This window comes from Struthio camelus, chromosome 27 (genome assembly GCF_040807025.1).
Source record: "Struthio camelus isolate bStrCam1 chromosome 27, bStrCam1.hap1, whole genome shotgun sequence".
NCBI classification, from domain to species: domain Eukaryota; kingdom Metazoa; phylum Chordata; class Aves; order Struthioniformes; family Struthionidae; genus Struthio; species Struthio camelus.
The window spans coordinates 5,095,347-5,120,941 of NC_090968.1; the positions used below are offsets into that span (position 1 = coordinate 5,095,347).

Sequence of the window (25,595 nt, forward strand, 5' to 3'; positions counted from 1 at the left end):
CTGGCACAGCAGAGATCAGGATTTCTTTTTTTTTTAAATGAAGAGGAACTGTTTTTTAGTATTTGATTACTTCTCAGGTCATCAAAGACTAAGGAGTAACTCTTGCTGCAGATCTACGTGTTTCTTAAGTATGTGCCTTGGTTTGATCTGCTGTAGTTATATGTTTTAAGAATACTGAGCAGTTGAAAAAGCAGGTGCTGGATGCTGAAGGGTTAAGTTGGATAAAACATATTCAGATAGCTGTGGAGATGGCACGCTGCAAACTTGTGCATAAGCCATAGAAAGGGAAGTTTGAAGATGCTGTAGTATAAAGCCATGTCGTCTTCAGTACTGGTAGAGTACCTAGGACTGTGAGGCTCTGAATCAAATCAGGGTACCGAAAAACCGCTATGATCCCATTGTGTGATTTAACTCTGGTGTTGATGTAATTCTGCATATTTGTCCTCTAGGAACTTCCTGAGAAACCACTCATGTTTCTTGCCCACCTACTTCCTTGCAGCCCCGGCTAGCTTTCCCCCCATTTGTTTCCAGTTTTCAGTGCTTCTGCTCAGATTACAAGACAAGCCCATGATATCACCCGCTATGAGCTGAGGCTAAAGGGGCTGGGTCTTGGGAGGGGTTTGCTTGGCTAACTCTAGTGAAATTTGCCAGGAAGCAGCAGCTTCTTGCAGCATATTTCTCTGGCTGCAGGAATATTTTTTCCAGCACAGAGGGGACCACTCGGACGGCGCTCTCAGCACAGAAAGGAAGAGTTTTATGAAGCGCAACAAGATAGAGGTCACCCCCAGCACAGCCTACCACTAACTTCAAGGTAAACGTGGTTCTGCTGAGACTGCAAGGCAGAGCAGTTACGTTACTGCTCGAGAAGGGGCTGATGAGTTTGCTGGAACTTTTCTAAGCCTCTCTTGCTTCAGGGCTGAAAGTTTGATCTCACTTCTTCTGTTTTCTCTTTGAACACCTTTTCTTTCTCTACCGTCAATATGTTATCAAGCTTGTATGTTGTGACCTGGGAAGGCAGTAGATGATTCTTGTATCCTTCTCCCTCCTCGGAGACTTGATTTGGCGGGGTGGAATGGCACAGATATGCAGTGTCACTTTGCAAAGATGTTGCGACCAGGTTAAAGAATTTCTCCCCTTGCTTGCTCACAGGCGTGTATTAATGGAGTAGAAAAGACATGTTGCAAACTGTCTACAAGCTGAGGCAGTGCATATTCTGTAAGGTTATTAGCATATGCTTGATTTAGACCAGAAAGCTACATGCCATAAACATTGTGTAAATGTTACTAGCTAAACTTCATAAGCAGTTTAAATTATCCTCCCTGAATAAATATGCTCTTTCAGAGGAAAAGGCTTCAGAGCAGATGTTTCCCATTGGCAGAAAGTGTAAGAGAGATCTGTCCCCAGTTAAGAAACTGCTTTCTGTTATGATGGTTAAATTCTCCTAAATCTGAAGTATAGCCCTTTTGCAAAGCAGCCTTCAACCTAACGGCAGTTTTCATTAGTTAAGCTGTTTTATCATGCAGCAAGCACAGAAGCGTTCAGGATGGCGTCAGGATATGCAGCAGCATCTGCCTAAAAAGTTCAGTGCCTAAAGCACTGAAACATGGGACTGCTCCTTTCTGGAAAGAACGTAGTCCAGGTTGAGTTCTAATTCTTAAGCATGCCTATAGATAACTACCTTCTTCTAGATTAACTGTTGCTGTTGAGCTTCAAACAGGTGGTATGGTGTGCAGATAAAGAAAGATCTTAGACAAATATAGTTTAGAAGAGCATAGAGAAAGATCTTAGTTTAGCTATCTGAGAGCACAAAAAGAAAATTAGTTAGCATCTCTATAATCAGCTTATAAAGATGACACTGCAGTGCTTTCAAACATGTGCCTAATAGGGGCTGAAAATAATTTGCTTTAAGGTTCCTACATGCCACTATCATTGCACCTATATTGAACCACCCACGGTGGAGTTTCCTTGGCTGGAAGCTAGAGAGCAGTTAGAAAACATAGAATGAAATATTAGCATGAGCTACAGTAATAGCAAGAGTGCATAGGAGGTAACCACATCTGTAGCGTAGTATGCTCGATGGCTTTTGCTGCAGAAACGAATTTCATAGGAGGTTAGTTCTAGGGGCGTGATGATGTTGGAATGCCCCCCCCCCCCGAAGAAAAAGGGCTTATTAATGCTTATTAATGTGAAGTTTAATACTTCAGTCAGGTGGTGCTGAGGCTCAGGATAACTCTTAAGATTGTCTGCTAACCAGTCAAATCCAATGTGGTGTTTTCTGAGTGCCAGGGTGGGAATGCAAAGATGAGGTCTTAAGGGAAACCTTCAAGATGACTTAGTAGTTTGGGAAAGCCACCATGACTGAAGGGAGTCTTGATGGTTTAGTAGAGGACAATGCCTTTCTTGTCAACAGGGTGATTTAATGGAAAAGCCATGCATTTTGCTGAAGGTGCTATCCCTTTGCAAGTTAAGCAGAGATGAGAAAATGTGTGCTTAGTAATGTCCTCTGGGTTCTTTTCAATAGTTGACTCCAAAGTTAATTGTCTGAACTTTGTTGCACCACTGACTTTTCCTCTGTTTTTTTTGTTTCTTACTGTTTGTTTGTTTGTTTTTAACCTGCTATCCTTTCTCCTCCTAAACTGTTTCATAAAGTCCTTGACAGTATTTAAAAACACAATAACGTTCATTCTTCGAGATGGCTACTCTAGTGGATGGAATGATTTAAAGGATCATCAGTCTGTTGCTTTGTAAAGCACTTTCTCCGGAATACTCTGGGAGCGTGTGAATGTAGCTACATGTTTACTGTAAATGTCTGCATATGTTGAGAAATACATGTTGAGGAAAAAAAGTCCTAATTTGTTGTAGTGCTGATGGAAGTTTTATGTTATTTCAAGGGGAGAGTAAACTCAGAATATGACTAGAGGACTGAATATCTGTATAATGGAAGTGTGGACACAGGTTGACTTCAGAACAGCAGATTGTTATCCACCTCTATCTGCGCTCCTGTGGGTTAGGCTGTATCAAGACAACGTTATGCATGGCAGGGGAAGGGGTCTTTTTCTTAGAGGGTATCTGCTATTTGCTAATGCTCTTCAATCTCAGGATGTGCACGTGTGTGTTCTGGTACTGTGAATCGGTGTGTGTCAGCTGTGGATATGAATGTATTGCATTTCTGTAGGGTCTTTATACATGAACTAATTGTGTATGCTTAAGGAAAAGGGGTGCAGAATCCTGTAGCACCAGTTGTCACCGCTGCTTTTGTTCACCATAACTGCATCCGTTAGCTGTAAATTAAAGAATTTAATAGTACTAGGTTAAATCTTTTTTTTTTTTCTCCTGCTTAATTGTCTTGGAAGTAAATTTGGGAATAAGCTCTGTTTCCTATTAAGAGTGCAGTAAAAGGTCTGTGCAACAGCCAGCTGATGCTGGCCAGGAGCCTGAGAATTGTCATGATTCACCTCTCTATTCATCTTTGTCACCAGGCAAAGGGAGGAGATAAGGCAAATTAAGATCTCCTGTCAAAGTGAAGCATATTTGAATTGCAGCTATGACATGGAGAGAAGATACTGCATGTGTTCATCTGATCCCCAGGCAAGTTTCTTCTGCCTTCTACGGTGAATACATGACTCAAAGGGCTAAAACCTAAAGCAAACATCTGTTGCTTCAGTTGAAGCAGCAGGTCTCGGCAGAGACCACAGCCTGGATTTGGGAGCTGTAAGAAACCTTCAGCTGGCTGAAACATGCTGATCATGGACCCAGGTGTTTGTGCCTGCAACCATTGCTCTGTCCATGCAGCATTGGAGAGCATATTTCTAAAGGCTGGATCTCATAGATCTAATCAAATACTGATGCAGAGGGCTTTGGTTAGGTAACTTCAATAAACGCTGATTTTTCTGTAATAGACCTGTAGCTATCTTTTTAAAAAAACAAAGTGCCTTTTCTTTCCTGCTCTCCTAACTTGCATGTTTGTCCATTGGAGTTTCTCTTGAATCTAATTTCTTTAGCAAGTAATGGCAAGCGATATGCATTCCTGGGCTACGTGCATCCTCTTTGTTGGCTCTTCAAAGAGCTATCTGTTGTAGGAGAATACATTTATCCCCCTCTCAGCTGGCAAACGCTCCAAACTTTTTTCCTTTCCGTGTAGCACATGTTTCGGTAAGTCAGTAGCTTTTTAGGGGGAAAAAAATTGTGCATGTGTGTATGTATATATGTATGCATGTTTGAATGTGAAGCAGAGGCCAGAAGGTTCTTAAAATATTATTAATCTTGTTTCTCTCTTGAGAGAGATCTTGTGAGATGACAGTGTCTGTTCACATAGTCTGTAGCAATCTGGTAATCTGTGTTAAACTGGCTACTAATTGTCAGCAGGGGTCTGCCCACTGCCCCGGGTGCCCTCTGGGGTCTAAGGGGGCGCGCTTTAGTTTGCAGAGAAGACGGGTAAGGAATATTGCAGTGGTCAGTTCAGGCTCAGCTGATGGGCTGGTGGCTAGTGAAGTTGTGGCAGCTCTAGAGCTTCAGATCGTGCAAGTTTTGCCTCTGCTCCCAGAGGGCATGGTGGGACTTGGTTCTCTCCTTTCCTGCAGCATCCTGACAAACTGGAAGAGGCAAGCTATGCTTGCTAGCTTCCCTGATGTAAGTGACTGTATTAGCTACCAGTTGCCCTCGGCTGGTTTGTAATAATTCGAGGTCTGCTTTCTTAAGGTAGCTCTGAGCTTCCTGATAGAAGGTTTTTGTTCCTCATCAGCAACAGCTGTCTGAAGTGACTTACAAAAGTCCTGTGCTAATAGGAGACCTCCACGGAGCCCGAGCGAAAGGGCTGAGCAAATGGAAACAACCCGATGGCACTGGCTAATATGTGTTGGTTCTTTTCATCTCAACCGTAAAGAGGAATTCGGAGAAAATGTGTGTTCCTCTGTGTGATGACTAGCTGATTATATTGCTTTCCTTCTGGCTTGCAGAGTCTCTGGATTTGTAATACATCAGAGTGTTATCCTGCAATGATCTCTGCTGTCCTACTTGTGCCGGGCTCTGCTCTGACTCCTATACAACGTTTTCGCAAACAAGCCTCAGTTTATGGTTTCGATGCCCCCAGCTGCATTTCAGCTTCCTTCAGTGGCTTGAAGTTTACAGCTTCTGAATGAACCATTCTTAATGTATTTTTTTTAACCATGCTGTTACTCTAGATTGCGGACGTGAACACTGATTCTGATCTGGGAGGATCCTGTTACAGCTAATTCCCGAGCGTGTGGCTGTTTGTGAATCGGCATGCGAAGCAGTTACGTGTTTTATGTGAGAGCTGTACGTGGAAATCGTCCAAGCTTCAGCAGTTAGTTTTTCACCTGCCTATGGGAAAGGCCTGGAACAATTTTCCTATTGCTTCATGTGAAGCTAAGCTTAGATATATCTGTATGACATTGGTTTATGAAACCTAATGCTTTGTCCACCATCTCTTGTAACACGGATTAACTTTTCCTGGAAGGGAAATGCTTGCAGGATGACTGCTTTGTGTATTCCCTGCAGGTACCTACTTCTTGTGGGGCAACGGATGCATCCTAAAGCAAACAGAAAATTGCTGATGCACCAGGACACGTGTTCTGTGCTGCTTCAGGTTGCTTCAGCTTCCACCTGTAGCATGCTCTTTGTATTGCCTGTCCTTTGCTTCCCCTCTCCTAAAAACGGCTGTGCCACTGACACCAGAAAGGGCTCGTGTGACCCATCTAGTGTGGCAGAATGTCAGCTCTCCCCTGCGGAGGCCATCCCATGGTCAGAGGACTTTGTGCCCTGGGTTTGTTGTTATCTAGCCCCCTCTGCTCCAAGACAGGTTCAGTTATGCTTAAGTCGTTCTGAGCGATGTTTGGGGATCTCTAGGAAGAGCGTTAACAGCGCTGGTGACTTTCTCGTCTCCCCAGTCAGTGCTTCCCTGCTGTGCTGTGGGGTGTGGAGCTGCATGAGGAGCATACAGTCTCCTCCAGAGCCGCTTAACCGCTGGGATAAGTTCTGATCTCAGGTTGTTCCTCTAGCTAATGGGGCTCTGCTGTAAATCTGGGGTTTTGGCCATTGTTTGGTATATCTGGCCCCACCAGTGACCTTTGTGTCTTATTATTGACAGATCCATAAACACTATACAGCTGACGGAGCTTCAGAGATGTTACTGAAGGGGCTGGTGTGAATGAGCGGGCTCTAATTCCCGGCCTGCATTGGGATTATGGTCGGCGGGGGTTTATCTACGGAAGTGTTGGCCTTGGTGCCTGATGTAGAGATGAGCCTCTTGAACGACAGGAGAAACGTATATCTGAGCTTTGGCTCTTAATGAAGCAAATGGTAATGTTTCCGTTAACTTTCATAGCACTGGAGAGCGGCCCAGCGTGGAAGCGTCCCTGTGTCGGCCGAAGCACCGCTCGCGCAGCAGCGGGGAAACGCTGTCGGTGCCGCGGCCGCCGCTTGCTGCGGGGTGTGCGAGCGTGCCTGAGGAATGCGCTTTGGGCAGCGGGGCGTGGAATTGAAAATGTAGATCGGACAACTTGTGCGATACCGTTTCGAGTGGCTGAATAACAACTGTTTGGTACTCCTGGCTGAGACCCAGGCGTGCCAATAGTGGTCTGAGCGCTAATTGTTTCTTCCTTCTGATGGAGGCCCCATGTCATGCAAGCCAAGCGGAGCATTGCTGGATCCACAGGCACAAAGGACTCAAATCAACCGCTCCAGACTTTCCTTTTGTTGCCCGGATAAGGAGGGGAACAGGAAAGCTGGTGTTTCACGTCTTGTCTGAGTTGATCTATTGTTTGGAGGATTTGGTAAAATTAAAAAAGGGATCCTTGCTGGTAGGAGTAAATTTTTGATATGGGGAGGTGCATGCCATATTAGCTTCAGCTAGTGAATTCTCTGCAGAAATAAAAGCTCAATATTATTTTGAAATTAAGCTGTTGCACGTTTCCCTGTGAGCCTGTGTGCCCGTCTGTTCCTTTCAGGGCTTAAGACTGGAGTTGTGAAAAGGGCTGAGTCAGCAGCTTGCAGGCGTATGCCTTAAATTACAAGGTAATGCAAAGATGGAGAGTAATCTTATGGCCTGAGGAAGCACAGGACCGAGAGCCAGAAGACCTTCAGCATTTTCCTGGCTTCTCCATTTAACTTATTGAATAAGGTTTTTAATATTCTGTCCTGGATTCTCTTGAATGGAGAGACCGTAATATGCACTTCTAGGCTTATGTCATTAATAACTCTGGAGGCCGTTAAAGAAAGGATAGAAGAGGAAGAATGAGCCCTACAATAAAGGGAATAGCCAACATAAATGAAATGTCTTGCAAACCTAAGCCTAGATTTGTTTTTCAGAGAGTTCAGCATGCGCAATTCCCTTTGAGACTTGGGGAGAAAAAAACGTCCAGATCTCAAGCGTAGCCACACAGATGAGTGTGTTTTTTCTAAATGTTTTTCATAATAAATGTTGTTGTGGCTTATAACGATGCCATCATAAATCTGTGTGTGCGCTTGACGCCTATCTGATGCAGACTGTCCATGTTTGCTTCTTTAAATGTTCCTAAGTGGATCTGTCACCGAGTCCTCAGTGTTTCTGTTCCGGAGCAGTGACGATTTTCTCTGATACTGGTGCAGTACAACTAGCATCTTGTAGCCAAGGAGAGAGATTGCAGGAGGAGCTGGGAGAGAATAAATCCAAAACTCGCGTGGCTATTCAGTGCTATGGAGTGAAAGAAGGTGCGTGAAACTTTGTGGGATGCCAGCTGCCTGTGTTCAAATTCCACTGGCTTCTGTGACATGGTGAATCAGTCTGAATAGTTTCTCTTAAGTACCTTGATAAACAAGACCTCTGGGCAGGTAAGGCTTTATTTCTGGGGTACTGCAGACACTGTGAAAGCTTTGCCTCCCGATGGTTGAATGTGTGACTGTTCTGAAGCGGATGGTAATACGATCTGAAGGAAAAGCAGGCTGTAGTTGCTCGTACGCACTGCGGTGTTGCTTCGCGAAGCGTATGGGATTGCTGCTGCTCTGCTCTTTTGGAGATTCCTTTGAGACTCACTTCTGCAGGTGGGATAGGGCCAGAGTGGGGACTCGAGGATGTTTTTCCAGTCCCTTTTCTGGAGGCCCTTTAGTAGCCTTCAGTGATCCTTGAAGGATCCTGACAAACATAGATGAGCCAGGATGCTATATCACCTAACCGTGAAACCTATGTGCCCCGAGCCGCTCTCTGCGGCAGAGGTCCAGGATAGTGTTCATACAAGCTTGTTAAAATGCTGTTTTGCTAGTCCAACTCCCCTCTGCTGAGCAAGGGGCTCTCAGGGAACCTTATCTTCCCTCACCAGGTTTTCATTAAGTTCTATGGTAAATGATGTTTTTTCTTAATCTCACTCGACTCCCAAAGTCTCTAAGCTTTCGGGGAACAAAAGCAAAGCAGCCTGTGGTTGCAATTCGGAGTATGGGACTCCTGGGTCTCCTGACCTGGCAAGGCCAGCAGGGCTGTGCCAAGAGGGCAAACTGGACCTACTGTATTTGCACAAAGACCTAAGTTAGTACCTGCCTGACTAAGCTTGGTATCTAATTAAAGTAACCTGGAAGACTTTTGTCACCCCCATCCTACAGCTGCTTGCGCGCCATGAGGTTTCCCATTGCTGAGCCTTTTTTAAAAAGGCTCTGGCATCTTGCAGTGGTCTGTCTGCTTTATTAATTAACACTTCAGGGAGCACCGTGCTCAGCTGGTAACTATTACATCCTGCCTCTGAACGGTTTCCCCAGATTCTTGTGTCTTTTGGCTGAAGTCCTTCAGTAAAACGACCCAAGAGCTTTGGTCCGTATGGAAAGCAGTCCTGGAGAGTGAGTAACGCCGTTTTTTAGCTACCTACTCCTTGGCCTCTGATCATGAAAGACCCCTCTTAACCCAAGAGCAGAGTTACCACTGGTCATTGTTTGCCTTGGCACAAGAAGGATAAGTGAAACGTGCTGACCTGCTGGTTGCAGACTATTTGTTGGTCCTTTCCTTCTGCAAAGTATTCCTGTTTAATTATTATTAAGCTTTCTGGAGTATTATAAACAAAACTGTAACCTAGAGGGAAATTTGTCCTATTCAGTTAATTACGATGACGTGCCATCTCCTCTCTCGGGAGCTACAGGTCTTCCAAGACTTGACTTTAAGGCCACTCACCTCAGATTATCTGGCTTGGCCTCCTGAAATGTCCATCACCAGGTTGCCTGCTACACATTTGCTCAGGCTTATTAAATCCAAAAGCCGATTTCTGCAGTAGCAAGAGACAAACAACTAAATAAAATGAAGTAGGTCAAAACAGGTGTTTAAAGAAGATCAGAACTGAAAACCAGATTTTCTGTTAGTCCTCTGTTGGGTTCACGTTTCTATTCTCTGATGTCTCCCTGCACAGAGGAGTCGTAGTCTTAATGCCTGTCGTTCCTGCCTCTGTTCGGGAGAGGCTGGACTCTCTCCGTCTTTTTTTTCTCCATCAGTTGTTTGACTTGCAACTAATGTATGTTGGTCTTCCCTGTTATGATCTGACTACAGGGATTTCTTGTATTTTTATTTTTTTTAAATACTGTTCGCGGTAATCACTCTGCCCGTGTGTTATTCTCTGGGCTAAAAATCATCTCATCTCCGTGAAAAACACTGTAAGAGGTTTCTTGTGAAATCATTGCTGGTAAGTATTGAAGTCAGGCATGTCTGACTAGTATGAATATGTCTTTAGTCAGGAGCCTTTTATTTTTATAAAACACATGTATCCTGTGCCGTTGACTGCATTTTCTTTGGGAAATCCTCTTTGCTGCTGGAGGAGAGCAGCCTTGTGAAAGGAATTGTACTTCCTTCCTCTCTCCCCCTCCAACTTTCTCTGACATAGTCAGGATATTTTTTTTCCCTTGCTCTTTCAGCCTCACCACCTAACCTGCAAAATTTCTAAAAATACTTTTGTTTCCATGCTAGTATTTCTTTGAGTGCCTTATGAAAACTTACAAATCTCAATCTGGTGAAACCACTGTGAGAGTGCCTGGTGCCCTGAAACCAAATTTTTACTTAAAAACAAGACTCAGGAATTTTCTACCCCTGTTTTCCCCCTTCCCTATCCCCTTGGTGTAGTTAAATCTGTTGTTGAGTCCCACCTTACTTTTTCTGTTCCCTTCTCTGATATCCAATGATAGAAGCATGCAGGTTAAAAGTCTGTTTCATGCACGTGGCTCTTGGGCAGATGCTTTTCTACCCCCAGGTCTCAAAGGGAGGAAGCTCACTATCATCAGCCCTGTTTGACACAAGGGGAAATTGAGGCACAGCAGTGGAAGTGATTCGCTTGAGATCGCGCAGCACATCAGCCTCAGTGCTGAGATTTGACCTGATGTCTCCTAAGTTTCAGATTAATTGCTTGGGATTTGTGATGCATCTCCTCTCTACTTTGAAAAGCTGCTTAATGCATTTCACTGCCTTCACATGTGTGTGTCATCTTCTCGTCACTTTTTGGGGATGGCTAAGACCTAGCAAAAATACTGGAGGATTTTTACTTTTAGACATCTGTTTTCAGAGCCAAATCTCTCCCCGCACCTCCCCTTTGGTGGTTGCCAGGAAATAACGGAGCTTTAAAGAGCTGGGGAGCTTTTTCCCCACCGTGCTCTGGCATTGCTTCATTTGGAAACTATTCAACCGTTAACCTCGCCATGTGTGACTGGACCACTCCATGTGCTGGGTGCCTGAATGAAGCTGGGGAGTATGAGAGTGAGAAGGGGCAGAAAATGATCAAACACTGAACTGTATACAACATCTGGGTGAAGTTCCTTTAACGGGCCAAAAAGTTTCCCGTTCATACCTTAACTGACTAGTTTATATGTAGCAGTTGTGCAACAAGTGAGTCCCTATCTAGACTTAGCGGCCAAAGGCTGAAGAGCAGTTAGCGTTAATCCGGCAAGGTCAGACAGAGCTACTTCTGCAAGTGTATCTGTGTACGATAACATACGTCAATTTTATACAGATGAAACCAGGCGTACAGTAACAGAAACAAGCCCTCTACCATTGTATTGGGGAAAACAGACTTCAATATAAACCTCACTTGTGAGCACAGTAGGCTGTATTTCATTTTCCTTCTGGTTTTCCATTGTTTAAATGATGGATTTGGCTCCCTTGTCAAAGGGGGTGTGGGAGAAACATGGTTCAGTTCTGTCCTGGTAGGATTTGAATCCAGATTGGCCAAAGCCTGTTAGGGGCACTAAACTACTGGATTTTCAGAGGGGTAGGAAAATCCTATTGCTAGCACTTGACCTGTGGAATTTTGCACTGGAAAAAATGCTTTCCAGCCAAAACCATTTGGCAAGTTGGCCCAAACTTGCAAATGGTTTTTGTGGGTTTTGGGGTTTTTTTGTGTGTGTACCTCCACCCCACAAAATATAATTTACTTGACTTTGTATTTTACAGGCAACATTGGATATAGTCGCTTCCATAGCTTCCATCCCCTGCTGAAGCAAGAGATATGAAGTCTGTGTCATTACCAAGCCTTACACAAACTTTCCTTTCATTTCAGGACAGCCACACAGTACCTACCTGCACTGATTGGCAGCTGCTAGCAGAGGATTTGGCTCTGAGAACTGTGAGCACTGAAAATGGAAAGATTCCTGGGTTTCAACCATAACCACTGTTTCATCATGCTGTTCTTCTTCACCTCCCTGAGCCCGCTGGGCCTTGCCCAGTATGAACACTGGCCCTACCTCCCCGGTTACCCTGAGCCACCCCCGCAAGTGTACCAGACCCCTCCGAGGCCGGCAAACGTTCCCAAGATCCAGCTGCGCCTGGCAGGGCAGAAAAGAAAACACAATGAAGGCCGAGTGGAGGTGTTTTACAGCGGCGAGTGGGGCACAGTGTGTGATGATGACTTCTCCATCCACGCCGCTCACGTGGTCTGCAGGGAGCTGGGCTACGTGGAGGCTGTGTCCTGGCTACCAAGCTCAAAGTATGGAAAAGGAGAAGGTAAGGGAACTCCAGAGCAATAACATTGTATTAGCTGTCTCCAACACCCAACAGTTCTTGATCTGTCGATCAAATTTAGGAAGTAGTGACGTTTCCTACAAACGTAACAGAAATAGGTGCCGGGCAAAGCAGAAGCTCGCTAAATCAGTGTCCCACTAGGTTAAACAGTTTAAATGATATGTTTGCTTCTTTTGACTGAAACAAGCTAAGGAATGATCAGAGCCAAAGGACAGATCTCAATGTCCTGCGAACTCTGGCAGGGGATGGTTGGGAAGCAGCTGGTGGTGGATGAGCGTAGCAGGCTCTTCCGCAGCGAGTACAGATAGGCAGAAGGGGAGCTGCACCCACAAATGTAATTGGTTGATTGTTCCTTTCCCCCTTCACTCTTCCATGGCCTTACAATGAGCCAAATACAGCCTCTAACAGCTCCTTCCTCCTATCAGTTATTCCTCTGAACTGTTTAGGCTCCAAATGCACCACCTATGCAATGTTATAGAAATCATATATATATATATATATTTTCCCTGTTAGCCTCTCTAGAAGCACGTACATCATATTCTGCAATGCAAATTAGCCTATAAATCCCCCAAAGGAGCATGCATGCTTCATGTCCTCTATAAGATCACATTTATAGTAATCCTTTGGGACACTCTCAGGCTGATTCTGGCGGGGAAGAGCTCTTCACTCACCAAACTGTGCATGTCCTTTCTTTCTTGGTCTTTGAAATTGTATGTGATGGTCCTGTAGCCTGAGATTGCCTACGTTTCATCACATCTTGTGCCCAAGTATGTGTTGAGCAAAGATTTGGAAAGTTGAATGTTTGTTTGTTATAGGTAGCAATGAACTATTAAAATCACACTGCTTGAGGTAGAATAGCTCTGTGGGAGTATGTAGCTTTCTGACCTCAATAGATGCGTTTGTCTGCCTTGATATGCTGTTAGCTAAAGGTTGGCCTACTGGGAAACTTATCTTCAAAGATTAAAGCCTGGCCCATAGACTGATTAATTCCACTACAGCAGGGATACACGTGCTGCCTTTCTGCTACTTAGCACCGCTCATTAGTGCTCACACCTATACACTTGCACATAAAAGAGCAAGCAGGCCTTAATATTGACTTGACTGAAATGTGAAACCTTGAATGTTGTCCCAAGCTGTGGATTTTGGCTCTTGGGGTTGAGGAGGAGATTTCCGAGAGAGAGGCTATGACATTTGAAAATAAATCAGAAACGTATTGCCATGTGATTTAACGGGAGTGAGTGTTCTCTGCACGCCAGGATAGCGCTGGATAAAAAATCCTGATGCAGAGAGCCCATGCTGTGGGGAATCACGCCTTCCTCAAATGATAGAGCTGGGCTTCACAGGAGTTCTTCCTGCCCTGCTGTTTGGGGAGCCTGGAGAGGGCTGGCAGATCTGTCGTCTGGTGATTAACCAACCAAACGTGTTAGAGCTGCTAGTATGCAGCTGGGGCAGCCAAGGGAAACAGCTCTGATTTTTTTTTTCTTTTTTTTTTCTACAGAGCAATGGATCTGAAGGTCAGGCAGTTCTTTATATCCAAAGGATGTGTTAATCTACAGAGATGCAAAGCACTGGGGACCCTACAATATGAGAATTGCTTGTTAGTCATTGCTCCATGCAATTTAGGGGCCAGCAAATTGCAGGAAAGCTGCAAATACCTGGCCCATTTCCAAAGGGAGACAACTGTAACAAGCACTTCATGAGGGTGAATCTCATGATTCATCACTCAGATGCTTTTGGTTCTTTGCTGTCAGCAGCTCCTGGGAAAATGTTGCCAAAATTTGGAGATGTGGCCTATTGTTTTTGTGTCCTCCTCTTAGAACTCAACTCTCTCTCTCTCTCTTTTTTTTTTTTTTAATGTATAATATACACACGGGTGAATACATACATGTGCACGTACATGCACATATGCATGCCTTTTCCTGGAGGGATAGTGGTAATTGCAGTCTGGAAACTGGATCTGGCAATTGGGTTTCGAAGAGCACCCAAATAAGAGGAGGTTCCAATCAACAGTGGTTTGTTAAAGCTTCTGCCAGCATCTGCCTTTAAAAAGTAAGGGATTTAATCAAAACTTGGAGATATTTTCCAAAAGGGATTTAATGAGGATCTGACAAATCAGAAATGATGTAAAGAGAAGCCTTAAATATAAAAGGGATGATTTGGTGAGTATGATTAGAGGGCAGAGTCTAATCAGCCAAACTGAAGGGCCCAGTGACACTGTTTGCTCTAAAGTGGCTATCATCAGTGGAGATCAGTTTTCATGGTAAGCAGGACTGCAACAGAGATCTGCTTCAGGCTGATGGTCCTTTGTGTGCTGATGCAAACAGCAGGCAGTGGTGGCACGAGCAGCTTGTGGGTGAAGCAGGGGATTTTATCCCACGCTGCAGGGGACTCCCTGGCTAGCGCACTTTTGGATTGACCAGTTATTATTGGATTGTGCAGGACCAGACCCTCTATGGGTAAGGCTCCACTTACTTGCATCTTTCAGGCATGTAGCCTTAAATATGGGATTGACTTCAGCATTGAAGGGTTTTTCAATACCATGCTGATAGGGCAAAGGAAGAGCTGTGGGTCAGAGATGTTTCCAGTTAAGTAAGTACCTGAGGTGGAGAGGTGATGTTCCCTAGCTGCTTTGTTCTCGTTTATTTAAGAACTAATTTCTTCCCCTGCCATGTTAGGAAGACAGCAGCATCACTTGCTTTTCTACCAGTTATCACCGTAATCGAGATCTGCCGTCTCTGTGAATCTCAGTTTTGCCTTCTTTCCCCTTCAGGGAGGATTTGGATGGACAATGTCCACTGTAATGGCAAGGAGACCACCCTGGCAGCATGCACTTCCAACGGCTGGGGAGTGACCGACTGCAAGCATACTGAAGACGTGGGAGTGGTCTGCAGTGAAAAGAGAATCCCTGGCTTCAAGTTTGACAACTCGCTGCTTAACCAAATAGAGGTAAATGTAGTTAAAATCATAAGCTGCTGACCCAGAGCCTGCTGAAGACAGGGAAGTCTGACACTATACGTTATAGGTTACCCCAGCAGCACGCTGTGGTTAAAGCAAACGCCTGACAACACCTTTAGATGCTGCCTAAAGATGCAAGTTTCAGGTCTGAATTTCAGCTGTTCATAGTATTATTTATCTAGTAAGAATTTAAAGGTTTTTTTATTTTTTATTTTTTTTACAGCATGGGAATAAGTAAAGAGATAGTATATCACCTTCCTTTTTCACAACAAATTAGCAGAATTGAAATCTGTGGTTTAATATTTCAAAGAAGGAACTTGGAGAGTCAGGATATATGCAGTATTCACAGACCTTGGACCTAGGTGGCTTTGTTGGTTTAGAGTACTGAATTACTGCATTCTCTTCCCCCTGATGCTTCCCTTTGGGTACAGGGAGCAATTTGAAAGGCTCTGGCATAACACTGGGTCAGCAGCTAGGGTTGGATGAGGTGAACAGAGTTTATTACCGTGGGCTGAAATGGATAGATTGACGAGGAAAGATGTAAAGAGATTTTTGCACAGTTTAGCTAAGTGGTGATGAAACGGCTGTGATAACTGTATGGAAATACCAGAGGGGATGGGGGATTAGCACTAGAAATGAATAAATGAAACTGAACACAGGAAAAAGTAAGCTGGTCGTTGGAGGAAAGGTTCTGGATTGTGAGCTTGGACTGCTGGACTGAGGTTTAGACTCCCAGGGAAATGACAGAAGCAAAATGCTTGACTCATTCTCCAGCTAGACTTGTTAGATTACTGCAGAATCAAGATCCAGGGGAAATGCTGGATGGAAAGAAAGTTGGGCTTGAAGTCTTCAAAGGAAAAAAATGTGTTTGATCCTTCAGCTTTCAGGGTGGAAAGTATTTGTGGTGACTCAGCTAAATTCTCCTTTATTTCGGATGCTATGATGTTTCAATGTGCAAATTCAGTGGTTCCCTTGGTTAAAATTTACCAGAAGATCCTATCTGCTTACCACAGACAAATCTTATTTTAAGCAAAAAGGGAATCCAGGATGTATCACATACCACAGTGTGGTTTCCATGGCTGAACGCTGGCTTTGTTTACGACCTGATACAATGGGTAACAGTATTCTTTTTTTCTTTATCATTTTAAAGCAAAATTATTCAAATAGCTACCCCATAGCCACCAGCTTATAAAAGATCTCTCGGCATTTTCTTCATCGCCCTGCAGAGGCGTTAGGAAGAACACTGTATGCGTGAACCGGCTGCGTTTGCTGCTCTCGAGGAAGGCTCCCATGCAAGGGCACAGATGTGTAGGATATGAGAGCAGAACCCTTGCTTGCCTTGACCTTGCTTCGCTTGGCCAAGGAGGACAGGGAGGCCTTCTAGAGGGATCCCGAACTGCCTGGGTCAACGGCACTGTTGTTGCATGGGGAACGAGGCGAGATCATGGAACATCAGTGATGGCTTTGGCAGACACTGACCTCCCCACAGCCACAGAGAATCCTCAGAACAGAGGACTGGAAGAAAAGATGCTTTGGTCTAGACAGAGGGCACATTACTCTGAGATGCTTCAGATATTAATCATAAAAACTTCGGAGGGCTCTGCTTTTCCATTAGCTAAGCACTGGAGTCTGACTAATGAATTGGACACATTGGGTAATTGAGGGCTAGCTTGTGCTGATGCTGTGTGGGTGTTTAGGCTTCATGTGTAATAAGTGAAATGAATCATGAGATCGAAGCAGTTCACATGGTGGAAGCATGAGTCACCAACAGGATCACTCAGGAGAAAGAGATGTGGCATAAGCTGTATTCCCCATGTCCTGGCAGCTCTTGGGAGCTGGGTATGGATGAAAGGATCCACATGACGTTACAAGCAGCAGCATTCCCAGCAGTTGCTAAGGGGTACCGGTGACTAAAGGATGTTGAACTAGCTCAACAACAACCAAAAAAAGCTTTGTTTTTAAGTACCTGCACTAAGCTGAGACTTGCTAGCCTGTAAGAGTTGGCAGGAAATAGCGTCGTATTTTCTGGGCCGTGGCTGTTGTCAGCCTCAGCTCTACGTGCCCATATGTTTACTGCTGCTGTTAACCTCATGCTGGAGTTCCAGTGTGAGCAAATGCAGTGTTAGTGCCACAGCGGAGAAGGGTGAATAGAGCAAAGAGAGCGCCAGGAGGCTTTCTGCAGAATGGAAATTGCTGGTATTTGAACCCAGATGTACCTCTCAGGCAGAATGGTTTTTCCCTCGTGTCAGTGCAATGTCGTTATCCGTCTCCTAGCAAGACGTAGCCTCTGAGATGAACCTGATGATCACTCATCTGGCAATCCAGAGGCTTGACTAGGCTTGACTAAGGGGGAGTAACTTCTGTCCTTTGTGAATTGAGAGGTCTCTGCAACTAAATGCTTTTGTTTTTGGCACAGTTTCTGTAGCTTGATGTCCATCAACAGGGCAAGTTTGAGAATCCCGAGCAGTGTGTGTGCCCTTCTCCCTTCCACGTTGCTGCTTGGGGCTCCTAAACAACTTGGATAGGACCGTACTGTTGCTTCTATTTGGCAAAGCCAAATTGATTTTTCTTCTCTTCCTTGAAGGTCAACGGGAGCTGAAAGGTGTTCTTTTTTCTGCTGGTTTTACTGCAGCAGGATTAAGGGCTAAAGGTGATGAGCTGTAAATTTCTAAAATGCCGTTGTGGAGTATTTTTCAGTCACAGCTAGCTGTCAAATGTTTAAACCCTCCCCCTTCATTCAGCTTTCCTCCTCTTCTTAATCCTGCCTTATCTCATTAGCAGCTGGTGTGACATACTTTGAGTCAAAGAGGATGAGAAGGGTTACTCATAGGGTCATCAACTCCGAAACAGGGGGGTCAAAAGGCTTGTGTGAAAGCGAGTTGAAAGTCTTTGCCCTCTCTAACATGCCTGGGAATTCTGGATGTCATACTTTGCATTCACCAAAGGAAACATCATAGTTTTGTAAGCTTCTGGGTAGCCCACAGCTTGTCCAACTGATGTTTTCTAATTGGAATGAGATCAGGGATTGAGTGGCCTGGAATTTTCTACTGAATAGCAATGCTGTGGTTAGGTTTCTCCACAAGTTCCACTGGCTTCAGCTATTAAACGGATGGAGCTAAACAAGTACAAATCTCCCACTGAGATTTCCAGTGGGAGATATTTCAGTTTATCCTTACACTGCTTTTGAAACCAGACTTTACTCAAAGTAGACCTGGTTTAAGATGATGTGCAGAGCTTAGATACCAAATTGCCCCTTTTATTGCTACATTCCCACAGTAATTAGTAACAACTGCAATGCTTCCCAAACGGATCTGGTTGTTTCCAAACTGATGTTTTTGCAGCCAGCAGACTAACAGGAGCAAGAGCAGATTTTGGCGCACGTTAACGTGTCAGGGTGTAAACTGCAGCGGGGCAGCGAGTAGCAGGCTCGTTCTGCCCTCCTGTTGCAGGCATTTAGGGGAAACGGGCTTTGTGCAGCCTCGTTAATGCACTGCTAAGCGTGTGCCGTTGCACTTAGATTTCTCCCGAATAGAGAGCTGTCTGTCTTCCTACTGCCGAGGACAGATAGACAATCTTAAATTCATCATTTCCAAAGTGTCTTAAAGACCTTTTAGCGCTAAGTTCTCTGGGCCTGCCAAGTGCCGCTAAGATTTAATGCTGAAAGCCAGCAGGTACAAGAAAACATCTGACTTCATTTCGCCAGGGCTCCAAATCAGAGGGACTGTGCAAATTGACATTCACTCAGATCTGGCCTTGCTTCCTAAAATCTGACAGGCGAAGAGTTCACACTCTTTTAAAAGCAACATGATATCCCTCGAGCAGAGTTTATTTTTATTGGACAATGCACATACCTCTATTTCCCAGTTTGGAAATGCTGTAGATAAGTAGTATAGGATGAAATTTTCCATCACCATAAACCGCTTGGCTTTATATATATGCTCAGACGGATCTTTTCCCGTCACAGCTCATAGTTTGAGGGTTACGTCATATCTCTTCCTGTCCCTGAGCCTTTCCATTCCCTGCTCCGATGGGAAGGGGCAGTCAGTGCCTTACCCTTGCTACTGTGAAAGAAGTCGCCAGTTGAAGGTCAGAGTGAAACGTTACAGCCCAGGGTGAGTGATGCAATATCGGTGATGAGAAGATTGAAGACAGCCAGGCAGGAGGAGGTTAACTCTCCAAACAGGACTGAGGTTAGGGCAGGTCTGAAATCCATCAGTCCCTTGCTAAAGGGCAAAGAAAATCCCATCGTTTTTGCTTGGTGTTTTCTGTAGCCACTGCAGCTTTTAGCCTTGGGCCTTGTTCAAAGGATTATTTCTTGGAGGGTGATGAATGCACATGGCAGGACAGCCCTTTCATGGGCTGCTGGCTGGGCAGGATTAGCCCGATACCCTCTTTGCTCAGTGGCTGTGTAAACACCAAAAGTTGCTCACCTCTTCCAAACTAGGAAAGCGGTGTTTGCTCAGTTCATATGTGGGGTGTAATGACGTGGAGGCACTTTACAGAAGGCCCCCCACCCTTTGAAGAGTGTAGATTAAATACGTAGACAGTGTCTCATTAATGGAGAGAACAGGGCTGGTGGCTTGGCCTTGTCTGCTAAAACCTGTTCGCCTCTGGGAGCATTAAGAAGGGAAAGGCAGGTACGTTTCCTGCTGGTATCGCGTCCCCTCTCCCCTCCTGCAGACTCCAGCTCTATGAGAGTAAGGCACGCACCCCGAAAGGGTTAAGAAGCAGGAGCTGCACGTGAAGGTGCTGCAAGTGTGTGGCTGAGTGTGCCTTAACCGAGGATCTGCATGCAAACGTAAAGGCTGCCCAGAGCCATGGGGATGGTTGGGAACACAAGGAAGCTGATGTCCAATCCGCTTGCTGTGATCCTTCACTGAGGCATCTGTGCAGCTAGTGCCGGTACTATGTGGCCAAAATCACTGTTAGACTAACGCTATTGTTCAACTCATTGTGTCTTCTCTGGGTTTGATTTAGCTTGCGTTCCTTCTTTTTTTGGCTAAAGCATAGTTTGGAGTAAAACGTCCCGGTTTTGTATACTGTTATCCACATTAGCAGCCCGATGTATCGCTTAGGTCTAACCATGATTGCAGAGCACCTTACTCGCGTTGTTTGTAGCGGTAACTTTGTGCACAGCGTGGCAGACGCACTGTGAGTAGTGTCTTAGGCCTGTGAAGGTCAGTGAGGGTGAAAGAAAAAACTTAATTGTGTTGGTTTTAAGGGCTCAGAGCACATCTGGGAACATGGAAGCTCTTTGCTTGCTGACTCTCATTGAGTTTGAGAGAGACAGGCAGTAAGTCCTAAAAATATATATGCTGAATTGCAGTGATTCAAGCTTTGTAAAACATAGCAAGTAGAATCTGCTCCTTGAGCCAAAGGCCTCTGAGCACGTTATAGACGCCCAGGGGGCCTCATGCTGTGCCTTTGCCCCAAGTAAACACTATAGCTGTTTTGCAGATGGGGCAAGGAAGCCAGCAAGGTGAAGGGCCAGGAGATAAGTAGCTCACCTGAAAGCCCAGCTAAATGGAGGAAAAGAACTGGGAAGACAAACTGCTCATCTTGACTCTCTCCCGAACTGCAGTCCTCCTTCCACTGATATGTCACAGCAAAAGGTACAAGGAGCAGGTTAAAATCTCTGCCGGAGAAGTACGCTGTGACTGTTGGTTGTTTCTTGCAGTTCGCAAGTGTCTGAAGGTGGCTGGGTAGGTAGCGTGGACCTGCCTTAAGATTCCTTTATATGGTGCCAGAGCCTGCAGTGTAAATGTGTGCACAGTCTTGAATGTTTTCCTAAGTCTTTGCCGGATACCAGCAGCTTTGAAATCAGAATGATTTAATGTGTGCTCGCAAAACCGTGAATGGGGAATGCAGACCCTGCTTTTCAAACAGTATATGTAGCCACTTTACGTTGTCCAAACACAGCACAAGCCCACCTGTGACTGCCTTACTGGGTTGACCTGCAATGTTAAGGCCATAGTAACTAGCTCCTACTTTTAATTTATTTCTCTAATAAATGCATGATAGGTATGTTTTTTAACTTATCCTCCAGAAACATCCTTACCAAAATATTTGTTGTCCACCCTCTTCCTCTGTGCACGCACACACCCTTCAAATAGGACATGCTCTAAATATATCAAATGGCCGCAGCCGTTACACGTTCACAAATAGATTTGGTACCTGAGACTAGACTGTGGGCAGCCTGAGGCCTGGTTAAACATACTGGGCTGGGCTGCTATTTCTGTCCTCCTCTTCCCTTCTGGGCATGTGTGAAGGCTAGGAATCTCACTTCAAAGCCCAGTGGCCGAAAGGGTCTGGTTATGCCAGGTTAAAGGAGGGTCCAACTGTGGTGTCCAGGTTTCTTTACCAGTGGGCAAGAGCACCGTGAAATCCTGCTCAGGATCTTTCGGATAAGTTGAGCGCAGCGGATAAGGTGGTGTGAAACGCTTCTGTAGGCTGAGCTGCTCCTACCTGGAAGGTGTAAGGAGGGAAGGAGGGCAGGGACGTTGTCACGGTTTGACAGGCCTGTGCCACTGGTGCTATGGCACGTGCCTACGGGGTGGGCGCACCAACTGGCAGGCGTATTAATGGGGATACTGAAGTGAACAGGCAACCGCAACCTAGGCAGATTTGGGCTGGCCGGATAGGTGGTTATGCAGTGATGAATGGATTTACAAACACTACTGGTAAAATAGGCAGTTTAATAACAATCGCAACAGCAGCTATAACCTGTGAATGGTGCAGCTATTATACGTATATATGCATCACTGTTTACAAGGGAGGGAATAGATGGATCATGCGTAAAGACATGCAATAAGAAGTCTTCTGGAAATAAATAAAAACATGAAACATATATAAAAAGGTGAGGACTGCAATCTGTGGAACGAAGCCACAGGTGATGGTGCACCTTCTCTCCTAGAAAGGCAGCAGGGCGGCTGAGCTGTCCCCAGCACGGGCAGTGGTCTCCGCCCAGCCACCCGCTGCTCCTCCTCCCTCGGCTGCCGCTCCGCCGCTGTGCCCACGCTCGCCGCGGCGGCTCTTTTATAGAGGGCCGCCGGCACGCTGTGCGATGACGTGGCCGGTGCCGATTGGTCGCCTTTCGAGCCTTCATTTGCATCGACTGGCCGGTCGGACCAAATCGAAGCCTGAAGGCGGCAGGTCCTCGCAGCAGGCTCGTCCCACGTGCTCTCCTTCGGCCAACCAGGGCGGAGCCGCCGCGGCGGGGGGCGGGGCCGGGCGCGGGTCGCGTGTCTGCTGGCGCGCCGCCCGGAGCTGCAGCGCGGGTCGTCGCCACCCGAGACTTCACCCCTGTGCCCTGATGCTCCTGTTCTCAGCGGAGCAGGTTTACTTTGCTGTTCGTTACGACGGCAGCGTTGTAACCTCTCCTCGGTGTCAACGCGTGCTGCTTCCCTCTAAGCCCACGCGTGACCCGAGTGCTGATGCTTCGTGTGTTCGGAGGGGATCTGGGCATCCGCTCCAGGCGGGTGTGAATTAAGCCGCTGCTGCGGTAAGCCGCCACGCTCCTGTATCGCTGTAACTTTAAAGCGTGGGGGGGGGGGGAGGCTGTTCCTGCTTGTTTCAGTGGCGCCTTTGCCATGGTTTGTGGGGTGACAAGGCGCGGGGTTTGCAGGGCAGGTCTGGGGGTTGTCAGCTAGCAGAAGATACGGGCTGTGGAGCTGGCAGGGCCAAGAAAGCGCCAAGGCTGGCGTTGGTTTGCTCCTCTTCCTCGTGGGACAGAGTGTGTCTCCTTGTGCTGACTGTATCCCATGCCTGAGTAGCTGACAGCCATTACACTGGGTGCTATTAACCATTTCTCCGTTACACAAGATAACGAACTACTTAACTAAGCCTGAGGAGGAGTGTGATCTTGTTGCGTTTTGCAACGCAGAGGGCGGTAATAAATTTGGCTGGCTTACAGCAGCTGATCCAGGGGATCTTAGAGATGGCTCAGAAGAAAGGGAGTGGAGGCCTCCATGCTTTGCTCAGCGTGAAAACCTCTGACCATGATGCTCACAGACCAGAGCAACAGGCTGGCTTGCCACCCGCGCCAAAGCGTCGCTGGGGCTTAATGCTCCGGCCTTCTCTTGCTTGCTTCTATTCATTCAATTCATTTCTTGTCTGAGTTGCAGTCTTAAGGTGCTGGTGTTTGGGAAGCCAAAAAATCTCGGATCACTGTTGTAAGTGAAAAATGATGCTATAAATCGTTTTCTGCACCTCTGGGGCAGTGGGATGGGTCAGGCACAGGGAAGGAGAGAGCTGGGGTTGACAAGGAAGGCACAACAGATAGGCAGGATGGCACACATGAGAGATTTGCTTGTGGAGATGGGAAAAACTCTGTAGAATAGAGCTGCATTTAACAGGGGAGAGGGATCTCTGTGTCTGAGGGTTTAGTGAGGGTAAGCAAGTTCATGTGATGGTGGATCCAAGCCCCTGCTGTTGGATGGAAGCCTGTTCAGAGACTGTCGTTTTCCTCAAAAAAACACTGTTTGTAAAGGTGTGCGATTCTGCATAAATTCCTGCTCATGTGATCTCTTAACCTAATCGTGCAGTTTTGGTAGTTAACAGAGAATCTTAGAGCAGGAGAGCAACGAATATGGACTAACCAGAGCTATACTTAGCACGCAGCCTCCTTGCGTTTGTTAAATCAAGCGTTTGTGGTAAGACCTGAACTCCTGAATGCCTAAATAGTCTGTCTTGCATCATTGCCTGGAAGTGAGGTGCCTGCCAGAGCCAGTGCTGAATACCTCCGCTCTCTTGCTTTGCAATCACTGATGGTGATGTTAAAAAACAAAACAACCCACAGAAGCATGGCTTTGTTCCGCTTCCCTTTCCGCCTGCGTTCGAGGAGTTTCTCTGGCAGTAGGACAAACGCCTATAGCCGCAGCTGCGCAGACCTGCCTGTCCTATGCAGTTTTCTAGCTGGTGTCTGAATGCCGCCACTGGGTGCGTGGGCGCGGGTTTTAAGGGGTTGTTGAGATACCCTCCTGAAAAGCCCCTCTGAAACCCCCGCTGCTGTGGCTCGCTTTCTGCCAGAGTCGGTGATTCAGCCCCAGAAGTGGCGTCCGCGGTCCACGAGGCAGCGGTGAGGTTTCTAGGAACAGGATCTCCTCTCTGTTTTGATGACCGCGTGTCCGCGAGGCTGTCTCAAGAAGAAAGGGTGTCTCTTAGCTTGGGCAGCGGAGGAGGACGCGAGCGTACCGTCATGGGCATAATTGTTCTGCCAATACGAAACAGATGGCCAAAGGTGAAAGAAAACGTTACGAAAGTTGTGTCGGTTTTTGCAATCAGATCCGAAGCCGTGGGGAAGCGTTTGGTTCAGAGAGTGGAAACAAAAGCAGCTGAGGCTCCTGTGAAAGTGCTTGGAGCCAGGAATCCTTTTGTGAAAGCTCAAAAACAACCCCCTTTCTTGCTGCTGTCTCCAGGCAGGCCCCAGCTTTCTGAGGCTGAGGTTCATTGGTTTCGTAACACAACTCAGCGTGTTGGCTTGCGGTGGGCTTTTGTGTCCGGCTCTCAAGAGCAGCAGCAAGAAGATGCAATGTGGGTCTCTGACGTAAGGAGGCTCTTGGTGGAGAAAGGAGCAGTAGGGGGGAAAACATGGCCCAACCCAGAATAGTTTCACCCTTCCCCCCCCCCCATTTTTAATAGTAATTTTTATTGTAGTAATGCTGGAAGTCCCAACCAAAATCACGTCTTTGTTGTGTTAGGCCTTAGGCAAACGCAGATGTGTAGCCCTTGCTGTAGAGGCTTGATAATTCAGATTAGGCGAGATGGGCTTAGCGTTTTTTTTCCCCTTTACAGAAGGGGTGAGGAAGAGAGAGCGAGAGGCCTGAGCTAGCCGGGAGGAGGTGGGGATGTGAGTTTGCACGGCTGAAATCCCACCGGAGATCTGTGGCAACCCTGTTGCTGAACAGGATCTCGTCAGTCTCGGACCAAAAAGCTATTTTAGCTGTGGTCTGACTTATACATCATAGATGGCTCCGGGGAGAAGCAAGTTGATGTGGAAGCCAGAGCTGTGAACGTATCTACAGACCTGCTGCATTTCCCCCCTCTCTCCCTCCCTCCCATACCCAGCTCATTTCTTTATCTTTCTTGTGGTTTCTTCACACCTTTCAAGGCTCAGGAGGCTTAGCTCAAGAAGGAGAAAAAATTCTTAGGCTTTCTTGTTGCTTGCATGCTAGCTCCCTTAATGGAGCTAATCTATGCCAGAATAGTAGATGTCTCCGATGAAAGCGAAGCTGCAGCTGGAGGAATGAGGCCAGTATTTCTGATGGAGCAGACCCGCTTACCCCAGCGCGCGGGGTCAGCAATGCAAGACACGCAGTCCTTTCGGAGCAAGTAGCGCTCTGGAGAGCAGAGTATAAAGGCAAGAGCTGATTCAGCCTCAAATATGTGGGTGGGATTGTTTCATAAGCAAAGGAGAGGTTGGAGATCCAGGTCTGAATTAAGCTTGTAGCTGAATTCTAAGATTTGGAGTTTTAACAACAACAACAACAAAAAAAAAGGCTGGCACCTACGTCTCCACAGCTGTTGGCCTAAATAGGTGGAAATTGCACAAGGCTCGCTCAGAAGGGGAGGACCGGCATGCGTGAGCCATAAGAGTTAACTCTTTCTGGGTTTGGTCTCTCGTGCTGTGCGGGTAGAAATTCCCAGCAGCACTTTTCCCATGGGCCAGATC

The 25,595-nt window shown here is 46.3% G+C and overlaps 1 protein-coding gene across 3 annotated transcripts in view; it reads left to right on the plus strand.

Annotated features, from left to right (window-relative positions):
* LOXL2 (lysyl oxidase like 2) overlaps window positions 1–25,595 on the plus strand; it is a 64,303-nt gene that overhangs the window by 5,687 nt on the left and 33,021 nt on the right. The window contains exons 1-3 of one of the 3 annotated variants that reach the window (XM_009665644.2): window positions 580–811; window positions 11,511–11,953; window positions 14,742–14,917. In XM_009665644.2, the coding sequence (XP_009663939.1) occupies window positions 11,590–11,953; window positions 14,742–14,917 (540 nt within the window). In that variant the 5' untranslated portion in view covers window positions 580–811; window positions 11,511–11,589. Of the gene's footprint in view, window positions 1–579; window positions 812–11,510; window positions 11,954–14,741; window positions 14,918–22,148; window positions 22,428–25,595 lie in introns of those variants that run through there. The other 2 variants (XM_009665646.2, XM_068921003.1) reach the window with 2 other exon arrangements.